Source organism: Haliotis rubra, unplaced genomic scaffold (assembly GCF_003918875.1).
Source record: "Haliotis rubra isolate DU_JTF1 unplaced genomic scaffold, ASM391887v1 Scf124, whole genome shotgun sequence".
Taxonomy (NCBI): Eukaryota; Metazoa; Mollusca; class Gastropoda; order Lepetellida; family Haliotidae; genus Haliotis; species Haliotis rubra.
This window is the reverse complement of record NW_025765159.1, coordinates 954,947-969,994: the sequence shown is the minus strand read 5'-3', so window position 1 is coordinate 969,994 and position 15,048 is coordinate 954,947. Positions and strand designations below refer to the sequence as shown.

Below are 15,048 nucleotides of genomic sequence, written 5' to 3'. Positions count from 1 at the left end.
TATTTAAGCTGTAAGAGTTCCTCCTGTTCCCCCATCCCAAATAATATTTATAAATATACTAAAATTATTAACAAAACTTAACACAACAATTACTAGAGACTCTCACAAAATGACTAAAAGTCCAAAATTTCAGTTAGGGATAGGTTTAGGGGAACGGAAGGAACTCATTCCTATTTAAGCACACCCCGTAATTGATAATTATGTACAAAATTGATGACACCCCCCCAAAAAAAACAACAACAACAACAACAACAACAAAAACACACACACATAAAAACGGGTGAGCCCTCCTTAAAATCATATGAGAGAGAGATAGAGAGAGATTATGAACGGTCCCTAAATTACCCACCTCTTAAATTGGTTCCATTTCCAAAAGTGACATCTTTCTTTCCGAAATAGTCAGTGGTTTAGATAAGGCTTTGTGGACGGTTTATCCAAGGTGTATACCTTGGTAGGTACACAACGTTTAGATGGCTGAACTAGGTATATATCGAATATATGTCCTTGGTTCTTGCAACCCACCGTCTGAGAAACTTTGCCCTCAGTGTAGCTATGCTCAATGATTTTTCCAAACATGTGATATTATTATAAGAAAAATGGTTTTATCTCATATGAAACTAAGAAAGAAAACCATATTTTTTATTGATTTTTATTGTCCATATATCTCATGTGAAAAATCCTACAAAAATGGCACCGTCAGGACCTCGAGAAACAAACAAAACAGAAATAGTGACAACCGTACATAAAATATTCACTTTGGGTGGAAAAAATGAAATCTTTAAATCACAAATGTGTCCTTATCAATGCTGATTGGTGGGAACAAAATTTAAGGTCAAGGGTGTTCATAGTGATTTTATAAATACAAAAATAGTGGAGAAGAAATAGACGGAAATGGATGAAATTCTCCCAAAACATGCATTAATGTCTTTGCACTCAGTATGTCAACCACAAATTCAAAGGAGAAGTGTTAAAGGAACTAAGTAGAAGATATGTTTGTATTGAATAGTTGCATATGCAGTGAGTGAGAGTACAAGTTTCTAGTTTTGTGTGATATGTTGCAGGCATCACCAACAGTGGTTATCATTATAATACGGTTGGTCTGTTTAGTTTAGTCTAGCCCTACTTGATGATAAATCTTTGATTTAGGGAATCATTTAATCAGTGAAAATTATGTTTAATATCCCACCAGTATGTAATACCTTGTCTGTCCGTCCGTCTGTCTGTCCGTCTGTAATTCATTTCGCTTCCGGAGCAGAACTTGAAAACCGTTCATTATTTCTTTCTGAAACTTTTTATGCATCAGCCAAGTACTGAAGCGGTGCCTTTTGATATTTTCAGAATACTAAAATTTTATTTCAATGGCTAGACTTAGAATTGATTCCGGGTAAGGGTTTGTTTATGGATCAGAAAAATGATTTTAGGATTTATGTGGAACTGGTGGGATAGTCATCTTCTGATGATTCTTGTTGTCACATTGATAAAATAACTACTTTTAAAACAGATATAATATATATATCCTAAATATAAACTCATGAAATTAAATGATATGGTAGAATTACTAAGACAGACAGGGCATGGGCTCTTAATAGACAAAGCTGATCCTTATATATTTTTGCATTCAGCTTTTCCCAATTTGTTTTATTTGCAAATTGTCTAACTTTTCTAGACTGAACGACCCTTTCTCATTGAAAAAGCCACAAAAACTTTCACAAAATCACACTGATTAGCATTAGCAAGGGGTTTTAGGTTTCAAATGATTTATTAAGTATATACTGTTTTCTTTAAAATAAGAAAGTTTCATGAGTGTAATAAAAAAAAATCCCCCCCAAAATCAAATTTTCAAAAACATATTTCATCATAACAAAACCATTAAACCAAGTTTAGCTATAAATATAGCTAGTACACATCTTCCATTTACCACAGCCTGTAGTACACATACTTTTTCTCATCTTTGTAGAAGGGATTTGCTTCAAATCAGCGTAAACTGAGGGTACCCTCATGACCTGGGTTTCAGCCCTCACTGACTGAGGTCGGGATGAGTTATCCGCCCTTACCTTGAGCCTCACGCCCTCGGGGTTGTCTGTGGTATCCAATTTCTCAATGAAGCATTATAAAGTTTCCCTTTCGGATGACAATGCGTCCATGCACATCCTGTCAATGTCATATCATCCCATCTTTGTCGCCAGTTTGTGGTAACTTCAACAAAATTCCTCGCGGTATTCAGCACTGCCCCAGTTGGAAAACGGCGCTCGGAAAACTCGTGCATTGCCCACCTGCACGTGATGTTTTTAAGGGGAAGTCACTCTTATCACCGTGAGTGATAATGTTTTCCTACGCACAACAGGTATATATGAACTAAACAGTACAGTCCGAGAAATCACATCTCCCAGGTACCAACTCTGCTGCCAATGTAAAAAACATGTTGCCATTTGGCTAAGTTTCTTAGTTATCAGCTATAAATAATGTTATCTCTTTATATATATCAGGTACTTGTTCACCCGAGACCATATATTATATATGATATAGTCTCTGGTTTCACATGGACCAATAAAGAGAAAAAGACTTCGACGCTCAGACTGAACATCTAACCATTTTTAAAATGCCTTTTTTCAACAAATATATTTGTCAATGCGCCTGTCAAAGCTTACAAAAAGAACCTACAATAGAATGACCAGCAGTGATCACACGATTACATATGTTGCTAGCACGCCCGTTCAACGCATTAAATTTCAGTTGAGAATTAACACAGAACAATAACAATTTTCATCATCATAAATGACTTTAGGCTGTGTTTGCAAATGGATCCAGTGTATTTACGAAATAGATGAGACGAATAAACACGGGATAACCATAGACTCGTGGTCCAAAGCTTCCAGTCCAGTCCGAATTCTACATGGAATACGGTTAATTCCTTTCACATATCCCTTGATGGCCAGCCTGTGGGCGAGACAAATGGCCTTCATACACAAGAACACAGAACTTTATGTTTTCTATATTCTTTATTGGTGAAAATAAACAAAATACATCAATAAAAATATTTTTCTTGACCTCAAATGTTAACGATCACGGTATGTGACAAACAAAAGACAATAAATCGTACACGGCAACATCCGCCTGCGCGTGTGCGTGTGCATGTGCATGTGTGTTGGGGGTGGGTAAGTTTGTGTACGTGGGTGCATGCATAAATACCCGAATTTTATCTGACATGTGATTGACGTTTTAATGAGTTACAGTGACAGCTATATTTCATCCTCTGCTTTGACTTACAATCCATAATTCATACAATAATATACAAACAGTAATAATAATGGGGAGTGTTGTGTAACGCCGTAGTCAGACATATTCCAGCTGTGTCGCGGCTGCCTGCAGATATAAAGTCTGGGACAGGCAAACCAGTGGTTAATTGCATGACCATCTATCCACGCTATCGGGGTACGGTGACGTACAATTAACCAGGTCACACAGTGTGGCCACTTGATCCTCATTTAGTCGCCTCTTACGACAAGCACGTGGTACTGGTAGCAACGACGAGAAGATATGCCCCGGTTCTAATCCAAGGTGTATTGGTTGTGGTGTTTAATTGATCCACATCGGAAGAAGTTGTGGGCGATGTTGTAAAGTCTCTCTCGCAGCGTCGGCCGCAGACGGAGGCGGGGAACGTCAACCTTTGGGATGACTTGGGGATGAGTTGCGTACTCAAACAGGTGACCTAAACAGAAGAGGTAGTATATTGAGAGGAGAAGGCGAACATATAACTTAAACAGATGAGTTTGTATGTTGAGGGGAGTAGGCGAACAGGTGACCTGAACAGAAGTGTTTGCATATTGAGGGGAGTAGGCGAACAGGTGACCTAATCAGAAGAGTTTGTATGTTGAGGGGAGTAGGCGAACAGATGACCTGAACAGAAGAGTTTGTATATTGAGGGGAGTAGGCGAACAGATGACCTAAACAGAAGATTTTGTACATTAAGGGGAGTAGGCGAACAGGTGACCTGAACACGAGGTGGTATATTGAGGGGAGTAGGCGAACAGGTGACCTGAATACAAGAGGTTGTATATTGAGGGGAGTAGGCGAACATGTGACCTGAACACGAGGTAGTATATTGAGGGGAGTAGGCGAACAGGTGACCTGAATACAAGAGGTATATTGAGGAGAGTAGGCGAACAGGTGACCTGAACACAAGAGGTGGTATATTGAGGGCAGTAGGCGAACAGATGCCCTGAACAGAAGTGGTATATTGAGGGGAATAGGCGAACAGGTGACCTGAACACGAGGTTGTATATTGAGGGGAGTAGGCGAACAGGTGACCTGAACACAAGAGGTTGTATATTGAGGGGAGTACGCGAAAAGGTGACCTGAACACAAGAGGTTGTATATTGAGGGGAGTACGCGAAAAGGTTGGGTGGTGAAGTTCACGAAATAAACTTATCTTGTAACCAGACGCCTTAATGATTATTAAACAAATACAAACACGGCAAGTGAGGCCGGCTAACTCAAGATTCAGCGTGTACCTGGATTTACTCGTAGGGATTTCATATCTGTGTCGATTACTCCTGAAAATATCTTATGTGCAAATTTCTAGACTCCGTTTACAAGTGCGCCGATATTTGGAAATCTTACCATCAAAACTGATATCGTCACAACCAAAGTCGTCACTGTTGGGAGGAGATGTGGATGTGCCTGATGCCCGCAATCCTAACGCCTGCACAGAAATGGCACATATTGGGAAGTGTTTCCTTGGACAAAATAGAATTGTAACTGAGAATCACACAAATGAAGCCGCTTTTACATGCACACATTTACATACTGAAGTATGTTTGCTTATATGTAAGTAAATTTACTTATGGTATGTAAATTGACCACGTAAACGCCACTCGCGTAAGTATTTATACTCCTGGAGTAAATTTACACCTGCTCCGGAGGTAAAGTAAAAGTATACTTACTCCTGGAGTATTTTACTCCAGAAGCAAATTGACCTTGTAAATGACACTTTTGATGTACTCCTGTAAGTAAATGAATTGCATCATATCTTCAAATGTACTTATCATTCCATTATGATTATGTTTTGGCAATGTTTCATCAAAAGACAAGTTTCCTTGGAATTGATATGTTTTCATAATCCGCCCTTGCTGCTTTTTCAATTTCTTTTTGTACGACCATGTTACATGACATGGATGTTACTTCATTTATGCTAGGTTTACACTTTTTTAAATAATTTATAGAAATTATAGAATAATGGACAAAGACGCTTATCAATGGCAAATCATAGAATAGACTATACTAACTAGTAAGTCACATTTCCATATCACTTGAGCCTCTCTTGTCAAAGGGGAAGTTTTGTCAAAAGTCTGAAGATGACGGATTACACACAAATAATCATTACATGCATCTCATGTATTGCCTAACAACGAGTTACCTATAAACCGATTTATGTCGGGTCTTGTTTTTACCTTAAACGTGTATCAATCTGTAGGGACATATGTTCATTTGAGGCTGATGATACAATCACCACACGACCTATTTCCCGAGAAGAAAAGCAGTGAATACGACACATCGACAAACAAATAGTTAGTTTGATCTGGCCTTACATGCACGATACGGCGGAGGGTTCCCCACTTCTCGATCTGTACCACCTTCTCCGTGTCTCGCTCATTGTCCTTCTTTGCACCCTTTTCCTTCTTTGCACCCTTTTCCTTCTTTGCACCCTTTTCCTTCTTTGTATACGATGCCTCTTCATTCTTTGCCTTAACCGCATCCCTTGTCTTAACTGCATCCTTTGCGTTCTTTTCAGCCTTTGTTTTCTTTGAATCCTTCGTCTTCTTTGAATCCTTTGTCTTCACTGCATCTTTTGCCTTCTTTCCGCCCGTTGTCTTCTCTGCATACGTCTTGCATTTTGCCTTCTTGCGAGGATTGCGAGGAGTTTCTGTTGGCTCACTGCTGTGAGAACCTACGGTAAAATTATTGGTTATATCGTTTGTGTTTTCTTTGACTTAAAACACTACATTCATAAATAAACAGAACTATATGTGGCAGGGAATGTTTGCTGGTTGTTTAATGACGCACTCATCAATACTCCAGTGGTATGACAGCAGTCTGTAAATAACATAATCTAGACAAGACAATCTAGTGATTGATATCATAAGCATCGATCTAGCCACTTAGAATACAATGACATACAGCAAACAGTTCAGTGACGCTGCCCATCCGATACCCTTAGTCACTTCCTACGACGAGCATGGGTTACTGAAGACCGATTCTAACCCGGATCTTCAGTAGTTTAAGAATGTCAGACAGTTTCCTGGAATTTTTGGGATTGCAAAATGTTTGAAAACAATTGATACAACTCACGATTTAATTTGTCTCCGGGTTGATCTGTATTCTCGGCCTCGACTGCTTTCTCCCCGGTTCCTACAGGATCAGAGGAGTCGCTCTCCATTTCAAGGTCGATTAGTGCCAGAGACATATTCGCCTAGAAACGGTTGTCCAAAGTCGATCTTAACTAATGCGATTAACATTTACGATAACATATATGAACAACAATATTATGGTTTGATTAGATTTATAAATAACCTTTCAGAACTATGAAACGAGACCATCGACTGAAGAAACTCCAAAATGCCTTATTATATTTTCTTGATAGTGAAATTGGGTACATAGGATTTCATGTGTACATAAAATCTGTCAAGTCGTACAGCAAACAATGCAATCGGCATTAATACTTCTATGTTCAGTTAAAATATAATGATATTCTCTGTAACAATGACCTCAAGTTCCGAAGTTTATCTAAGGGGTCACGTGGTCACATTTGGCTCGTGCTCTCTGTGAATGTTCCAACCGCCTCCACATTTTTCGTGAGCTGGGTCATAGCAGGCGTTTCAAGTTTAAAACTCGACGCTCGGTTAAAAACGTCTGATTTTACAATCAGAGATGCATTGTCTGGTGGACACCATCAGAACATACCTTTACTGCAACAATGTAGTGACGGTTTTAAACGATGAGAACTTTTTCAAAACACGCGCCGCTCTGACTTGTCTGGTCTGAACAATGACGACGTCGCTATGATGCATTATGACGTCATACACAATCAAAATACTATTCTCCTTCAACGACATACAGTTACTGAAATGTAATAGTTTACTTTGTAAGACATAGTAAGGTGAGCTATTTGAGGGTCATTACTCTTTGAACAAGTTAAAAACATAATTAATACTTTAATTGTTAATAAAAGTTCACACTACATCCCGCTCGTCTGGGAGAAATCTTTCTTCCTCAACCTTTCGATTATTGTTATTTATAAAACATCAAATAAAAGCATAAAAAACGACTCACATATGTGAAAGAATAAAAATGTTCACCCCCAAACTGTTTTTTCTAGATGGTGTAGATAAAAGACAGACCGTAGCCGCCAAAGCAATGGACTCGTTTGAAAGATATTATTTATTCAGTCAGATGTTCAAGACATACACATTCTTAGGAAAACATGTGGGAGTTTAAATTGAAGAATGTAAAAGAAACGAAGAAAGTATCGTTGTTACGAAAATTAATTCGTTATTACAAAACTAAATTCGCTGTAACACCAAAAATATCCTATATATATATTGGACTAAAGAAATTCGTTTCACAAACATAAATTCTTTATAAAGAAAACACAGTTGTTATTAAGAAATTACTTTAATTACAACGCACATATGAATAGTCTACACAACAATTTCGTTAGTACTAGCAATCAGATGTTATAGACATGTCTTTGTCATAAGGAAAATAATTCAAACAGATCGATTCTCACACTTAGTACTTGGTGAAAGTATCAATATTACATTTTCGTAATAACAAATGCATACTTGTTATAACACTTATGTCGAATCTTTTTATTTGTTCATCGCCAATATTCGTAATAATAGAACGATTTCGGTATAAAAAATGTATATTGTCTATAACGCATATTTTGTCCTAATAACGAATCTTATGTTTCTGTTAAAAGGATTATCATGAAACTGCTTCTATAACAATTCTCTATTAATACAGATTCAACTCAGTTGACCACAGGTTTGTTGACCGTGTGACAGGGTATGATTCAACATTCAACACATTATGAACCACAGGTTTGTCTGACCGTGTGACACGTTCATTCAACATGTCATCAACTACAGGTTTGTCTGACCGTGTGACACATTCAACATGTCATCAACCACAGGTTTGTCTGACCATGTGTGATACATTTAATCATGTCATCAACCACAGGTTTGTCTGACAGGTGTGTCTGACCGTGTGACACGTTCATCATGTCATCAACCACAGGTTTGTCTGACCGTGTGACATTCATCATGTCATCAACCACAGGTTTGTCTGACCGTGTGATACATTCATCATGTCATCAACCACAGGTTTGTATGACCGTGTGACACATTCATCATGTCATCAACCACAGGTTTGTCTGACCGTGTGATACATTCATCATGTCATTAACCACAGGTTTGTCTGACCGTGTGGCATTCATCATGTCATCAACCACAGGTTTGTCTGACCGTGTGGACATTCATCATGTCATTAACCACAGGTTTGTCTGACCGTGTGGCACATTCATCATGTCATCAACCACAGGTTTGTCTGACCGTGTGACACATTCACATTCATCATGTCATTAACCACAGGTTTGTCTGACCGTGTGGCACATTCATCATGTCATTAACCACAGGTTTGTCTGACCGTGTGGCACATTCATCATGTCATTAACCACAGGTTTGTCTGACCGTGTGACACATTCATCATGTCATTAACCACAGGTTTGTCTGACCGTGTGACACATTCATCATGTCATCAACCACAGGTTTGTCTGACCGTGTGATACACATTCATCAATCATGTTGATTAACCACAGGTTTGTCTGACCGTGTGACACATTCATCATGTCATCAACCACAGGTTTGTCTGACCGTGTGACCACATTCATCATGTCAACATGTCATCAACCACAGGTTTGTCTGACCGTGTGGACACATTCATCATGTCATCAACCACAGGTTTGTCTGACCGTGTGACACGTTCATCATGTCATCAACCACAGGTTTGTCTGACCGTGTGGCACATTCATCATGTCATCAACCACAGGTTTGTCTGACCGTGTGGGACATTCATCATGTCATCAACCACAGGTTTGTCTGACCGTGTGGCACATTCACATTCATCATGTCATCAACCACAGGTTTGTCATCAACCGTGTGATACATTCATGTCATCAACCACAGGTTTGGACATTCACATTCATCAACCACAGGTTTGTCTGACCGCGTTAACCACAGGTTTGTCTGACCGTGTGGCACATTCATCATGTCATTAACCACAGGTTTGTCTGACTATGTGACACATTCATCATGTCATCAACATTCAGGTTTGTCTGATGTGACACATTAATGTCCAACCACAGGTTTGTCTGACCGTGTGACACATTCATCATGTCATTAACCACAGGTTTGTCTGACCGTGTGGCACATTCATCATGTCATTAACCACAGGTTTGTTTGACCATGTGGCACATTCAACTTGTCATTCATTAACCACAGGTTTGTCTCTGACACAGGTGTCTGACCGCGGTGTGATCAACCACAGGTTTGTCTGACCGTGTGATACATTCATCATCGTCATCAACCACAGGTTTGTCTGACCGTGTGACACATTCATCATGTCATCAACCACAGGTTTGTCTGACCGTGTGACACATTCATCATGTCATTAACCACAGGTTTGTCTGACCGTGTGACACATTCATCATGTCATCAACCACAGGTTTGTCTGACCGTGTGACATGTTCATCATGTCATTAACCACAGGTTTGTCTAACAGTCTTGGACATTGAACACGTTAACCACCGGTTTGTCTGACTGTGTGGGGCATTCATCAGCAGCATATGAGTTAACCCTCCACCACAAATATTTTACAGACTGCAGGGGCATAGCTGAAATATTTTATTGCAGCATTAAACAACCACAGTATACAATTTGCGAATGTCACCTCCATGATCACGACATTAGGGCATACAAAACAAAACAGAAAAATCATAGGTTTTTGGTGTAACATGGCTAGAGGAATGAACAGACAAGCTCCTGTTGTTGGAACAGATGCTCTGTTCACTTGACCACAGCAGATGTCTGTTACATCGAGGTAGCAGGTTAATATTGGATTACATCCTCAGTAATGCAGGTCATGTTCCTTAAAGAAACCCACAAGCATGGAACTACAAGACTACAGCCTATTGCAGTTACTAAGACCTAGACACACATGACAAGAAAATGTAGGGCACTCAGTGGAACAGCCACATCAGTTTCTCTCTTCCTCAAAGTCAGGTTCTTTCTTGATATGGTCAACAGGAATAGGCAGTTCAGATTCAGAAGATGCTACAATTGCTTGGCAGAACCTCTTCTGAAAGTCCATGTCTTTAGGTTGATCCTCAAACGCATCAGGGTCTTTTTCAGGTGGCAGATACTTTTGAAAATTGGTTACAGAACTGGAAGACACATCCACACTGAGCATATGTGGATCATCTTGGTGGTCCTCAAGGCAGTCCTCATCTTGGTGGTCCTCAAGGCCGTCCTCATTACATTCATTAGATTCATTCTCCTCTTTGACAATCATATCTTCATCAAATGCTTCACTATCCTCAGCATTATCTGACTGTTCTTTCAATGCTTGTTGGTTTCTAGCTTTCAACAGTTCCATCTGTGGAAAGATAGGCACAGATTTGTATCTTGGGGGATTCACCAATAATGGCTGGGGTACCTCTCCTCCATTCTTATCTCTATGTATTTTCATGTGAGCGTGGAGATTGCCAGCTGTTGCACATGTCTTGCTGCACAAGTGACATTTGTAAGGACGTTCTCCCGTGTGAGTACGGATGTGTATCCTTACAGAACCCAAGTCAGCAAAACCTCGAGCACAGTATTCACAAATATAAGGTTTTTCTCCAGTATGAGTACGCATGTGTCGCTTGAAATTAGCAGAACTAATAAAACCTCGGCCACACTGATCACATTTGTATTGGCGTTCGTCCTGGTGAGTCATTATATGCCTCTTGAGACTATGGAAGAGTTTGAAAGTTTTGCCACACTCTGCGCATACGAATGGCCTCTCTTTGTCAGCACATTCTAGCCACGTTTCATCTCGGCTCGGGATGATCCGAGGTCGCCCTGTGCGTGGGTGGTCATCAGTTGACCCCGTTGTTTTTATCCTACGGGCCAAATCGTGGATAGTTTTCCGAGATGTATTCATTCTTCTGGAAATTTCATTCTGAGAGAAGCCTTTGTCTAGCATTTCCTTCTCTTCCTCTCTCTGTTCTTTAGACAGTCGAGGCATAGCAGGTGTGAATCTGTGAACAAAGAGAACTAAAGTATTAGATTTCTTAGCACGCCAAATGGAATTCCAATGTCTAACATAAGTGATTAAGTGAATTGGGTTTTACGCTATCTTTTAGTAATACTCCAGCAATATCATGGTGGAGGACACCAGAAATAGGCTTCACACATTGTGCCTGTGTGCCGAATCAAACACAGGCCTTCGGTGTTACGAGCAGAGGCGTTAACCACTAGGCCACCCCACCGCCCCTGTCTAACACAAAGACTTGTGATAAACTATATTCAGAGTGGAAAGACAAGCAACTCAGCTGCAGTACTGACTCACTGGACAGTGAGTGACTCAGTTTTTCCTTCATTTTCACACTGATTTCCTGGAGTATATGGAGGAACCTGAAAAGTATATGTATCAAGTCAAGATCATCACAACAAAAAGAACATGTATAATTTGTAAAAGATCAGTACAGGAAGTAATCAAGACATTCTCAGAGACAGATATTTGGTGCCAAATCTGTACCAACTGTCATTAATAATTCCTAAATTGTATTTGTTACCCAATTTTCGTATTTGTTACCCAGTATTCATGACATATGTTGTATTCACATCATAGTGGATTTGTTGCTGCCCTTGTTATCACTCAGAGTATTGTTCAGTCTGGGTGATAGGCATATACAACTGTTGGATCAGCCGTTATATGAAGTTACTTTAAAAAAGCAGACGTTTACAGTATGTTCTCCTCTGTAACTAAGACCTAATCAATATTCAACTGTTGGATCAGCATGTGAAATTGTGTCCAAGGTGCATAGACCGATCCTCATGATGTTAATCACTGGAATGTCTGAACAATGACGACGTCGCTATGATGCATTATGACGTCATACACAATCAAAATACTATTCTCCTTCAACAACATACAGTTACTGAAATGTAATAGTTTACTTTGGTGGTGAGTAAGGTGAGCTCATTTGAGGGTCATTACTCTTTAAACAAAGTCAGGCCTACCAAAGAAAACTTTCCCACTGTGCAGAAAAACGCAGAAAAGCCCACATTAATCGTGGAAATAGCATCATAAACATAATACCTCGCTGCTAAAACAGTAAAAACAGCAACTTTAAATCGCTAACACTGCATCATAAAACGAGGAACCCGCAACTTCGATTTTGCGTATGCGCACATGGAAGAGGCGAGTCTCGACCGCATGTTGACATTTACCAGCTTGAACAAAAGTTACCTTTCTTTTAAGTATTTCTGTTGTGTTATTTGGCATTTATCATCATGATACTTACCTGAAAGTTAAAACATAATTATCACTTTAATCGTGAACAAAAGTTCACACTACATCCCGCTCATCTGGGAGAAATTAAGAGGCGACTAACGGGATCGGGTGGTCAAGCGAGCTGACTGGGTGGACAAATGTCATCGTTTCCCAATTGCGTAGATCGATGTTCATGCTGTTGATCCCTTGATTGTCTTGTCGAGATCCGATTATTTACAGACTGTTGCCATATAGCTGGCATATTGCTGAGTGTGGCATAAAACTAAACTCACTCACTCACTCACTTGGCGAACTATTTCTTCCTCAACTTTTCGATTATTGTTATTTATAAAATGTCAGATAAAAGCATAAAAGAAAGAATGGATTTGTTTTAATCGTTTTCCTCGATGGTGTAGATAAAAGACAGACCATAGCCTCATGAGTGGTGGACTCGTTTCTCACACTTTGTAACATTGCGAACTTGGTGTAAATATCAGAAATACATTTTCGTAGTAACAAATGCACACTCGTTTTAACACCTAATATTTTTTTGCTGTTCATCGCCAATATTCGTAATAATAGAATGGTATAACAAATGTGTATTTCCTATAACGCATATTTTGTCCTAATAACGAATCTTATGTTTCTGATAAAATGAGTGAATAAGTTTAGATTACGCCCCACTCAGCAGTATTCCAGCTATAAGGCGGCAGTCTGTAAATAATTTGAGTCTGAACCAGACAATCCAATGATTAACAGCAAGAGCATCGATCTACACAATTGGGATATGATGACATGTCAACCAAGTCAGCGAGCCTGACTACCCAATGCCGTTTGTAGCCTTAAATTACGACAAGCATGGGATACTGAAGATCAATTCTAACCCATTGATCCAGACTCGAGTATTTACACACTGCCGTCATAAAGCTGGAAAACTGCTGAATGCAGCGTTATACAGTCAACAAACAAACAAACCAATTCAACACAATACTCTGGTGAAATCATTAGGTTACCTGTCATAATTGTATACACACAAGAATAGTACAATTACTAAGTCTGTGACATCACAAACTTTCTTGACAATTGTTCATTCCATATAAACTCAAAAACTGTTTTTCTTTTTAACCCCCTTTTCGTTGATGAAAGCAGAGACCATATATAATAAATGTATTATACGACCTTATATTGTAAATAAAAAGCGACTAATGCGCTTTCGTTTATCGCATCATAGTTTGCGAACTAGTCGAGAACAAAGGCAGCATCTCGCCTCGGTCTTACAAATCGTCAGACATTAATTGTCCTTTAAATAAAACATAAAGTCCCTACACCAACACACATCATTACAGAAATGCATGCAAATATACATACCCAAAAAGCCGAACGACTTCTAAACAGTTGTGCCGAACAGACAAACGAGTGCCAATGTCGGGAAATATCGCAGGCACATCAACGAACTGCATAAGCTGGGTCCCGTCTCCCGTATCGCATTTTATGAGTCGGTACAGGTCAATGAGACGATGGCTGTGGATGAATAGCATAATGGCACTGTTACATGCGTTTCTATTGGTTGCTAGTTTACATCAAAATTCTAAATGTTTGTTGTTTGCGTTCCAGTGTCGCCTTTATTTCTACGTCCCTAAGTCATTCTAGGTTGAATGGCAAAACTTTAAGTAGTGTCTAAAATCTTCTAAAATAATTCGTCACCAATCGCCCCTTTCCGTAAATCTGTAAGAAGACTCATCCCTCTATCGATGAATTTTCAGTCGTTATCATGGAATGCGAGAAAATACAACAAATTAATCAGAACGAGAGTAAGGATTGAGATACTTTGAAAATACAATCCCGTGAACTTAAATATGTCAGGTCAAATGTGCTAGTTTAAAAATCGTGAAAAATCTAAACCGTCATTTTAATATTAAAAAGTACACAGTTAATGGAATTGTTTTCTATTAATATGCGTTGTTAGCTGAGATAGAGCCACACACGTGCGTTTGTTTACAAAACGACTGATGAGGTTTCCCTATTGATTTATTTCAGTTTAATATCCATTTTGATATGTACTAATAGGTGATAGATGAAATGTTCAACGAGTTTCAAAACAATACATAATCATACAAAACCGATATATCAACTTTGATCTAAATATTAAAAGCTATTACAGTAGTACTTCAAGTAGGCAATGCAAGAGTAATACATTTTTTCAGAAGACGTGTATTAAATACATGGTTTCCTGAGGCTCTGTTAACATCATATACCCACTCAAATTATCTTTATGGGTTAAACACACACACGCGCACGTACGTACACACACAAGTAATAAATGGAATAATGGAATGAGATTGTGTGAACCAAGTCAGCAAGCCTGACCACCCGATCCCGTTAGTCGCCTCTTACGACAAGCATGGGTTACTGAAGACCAGTGCTAACCCGGATCTTCACGGTTGTGTCATA

At 39.2% G+C, this 15,048-nt stretch overlaps 2 protein-coding genes across 2 annotated transcripts; both read right to left on the bottom strand.

Annotated features, from left to right (window-relative positions):
- Positions 1–3,050: 3,050 nt before the first annotated feature.
- Positions 3,051–7,046, bottom strand: LOC124266213. Its single transcript, XM_046701024.1, has 5 exons — positions 6,961–7,046; positions 6,349–6,469; positions 5,589–5,947; positions 4,621–4,702; positions 3,051–3,709 (listed from the first exon to the last, which is right to left on the bottom strand). Exons 2-5 carry the CDS (start codon positions 6,461–6,463, stop codon positions 3,549–3,551), a joined length of 717 nt encoding a protein of 238 aa, XP_046556980.1. The 5' UTR covers positions 6,464–6,469; positions 6,961–7,046; the 3' UTR covers positions 3,051–3,548.
- A 2,901-nt stretch (positions 7,047–9,947) lies between these two features.
- LOC124266244 (myoneurin-like) lies at positions 9,948–14,135 on the bottom strand. Its single transcript, XM_046701059.1, has 2 exons — positions 13,966–14,135; positions 9,948–11,359 (listed from the first exon to the last, which is right to left on the bottom strand). Exons 1-2 carry the CDS (start codon positions 14,133–14,135, stop codon positions 10,315–10,317), a joined length of 1,215 nt encoding a protein of 404 aa, XP_046557015.1. The 3' UTR covers positions 9,948–10,314.
- Between the last annotated feature and the right edge of the window lie 913 nt (positions 14,136–15,048).

What these genes read in the sequence shown, in the direction of transcription:
- LOC124266244 (XM_046701059.1), bottom strand. Translation starts at nt 14,135, where the DNA reads ATGCTATTCATCCACAGCCATCGTCTCATTGACCTGTACCGACTCATA. An exon ending in GAAGTCGTTCGGCTTTTTGG is followed by an intron (nt 11,360 to 13,965) that starts GTATGTATATTT and finishes CTTTGTTCACAG; the next exon opens with ATTCACACCTGCTATGCCTC.
- LOC124266213 (XM_046701024.1), bottom strand. Translation starts at nt 6,463, where the DNA reads ATGTCTCTGGCACTAATCGACCTTGAAATGGAGAGCGACTCCTCTGAT. An exon ending in CCCTCCGCCGTATCGTGCAT is followed by an intron (nt 4,703 to 5,588) that starts GTAAGGCCAGAT and finishes ATTTCTGTGCAG; the next exon opens with GCGTTAGGATTGCGGGCATC. An exon ending in TGACGATATCAGTTTTGATG is followed by an intron (nt 3,710 to 4,620) that starts GTAAGATTTCCA and finishes TCTTCTGTTTAG; the next exon opens with GTCACCTGTTTGAGTACGCA.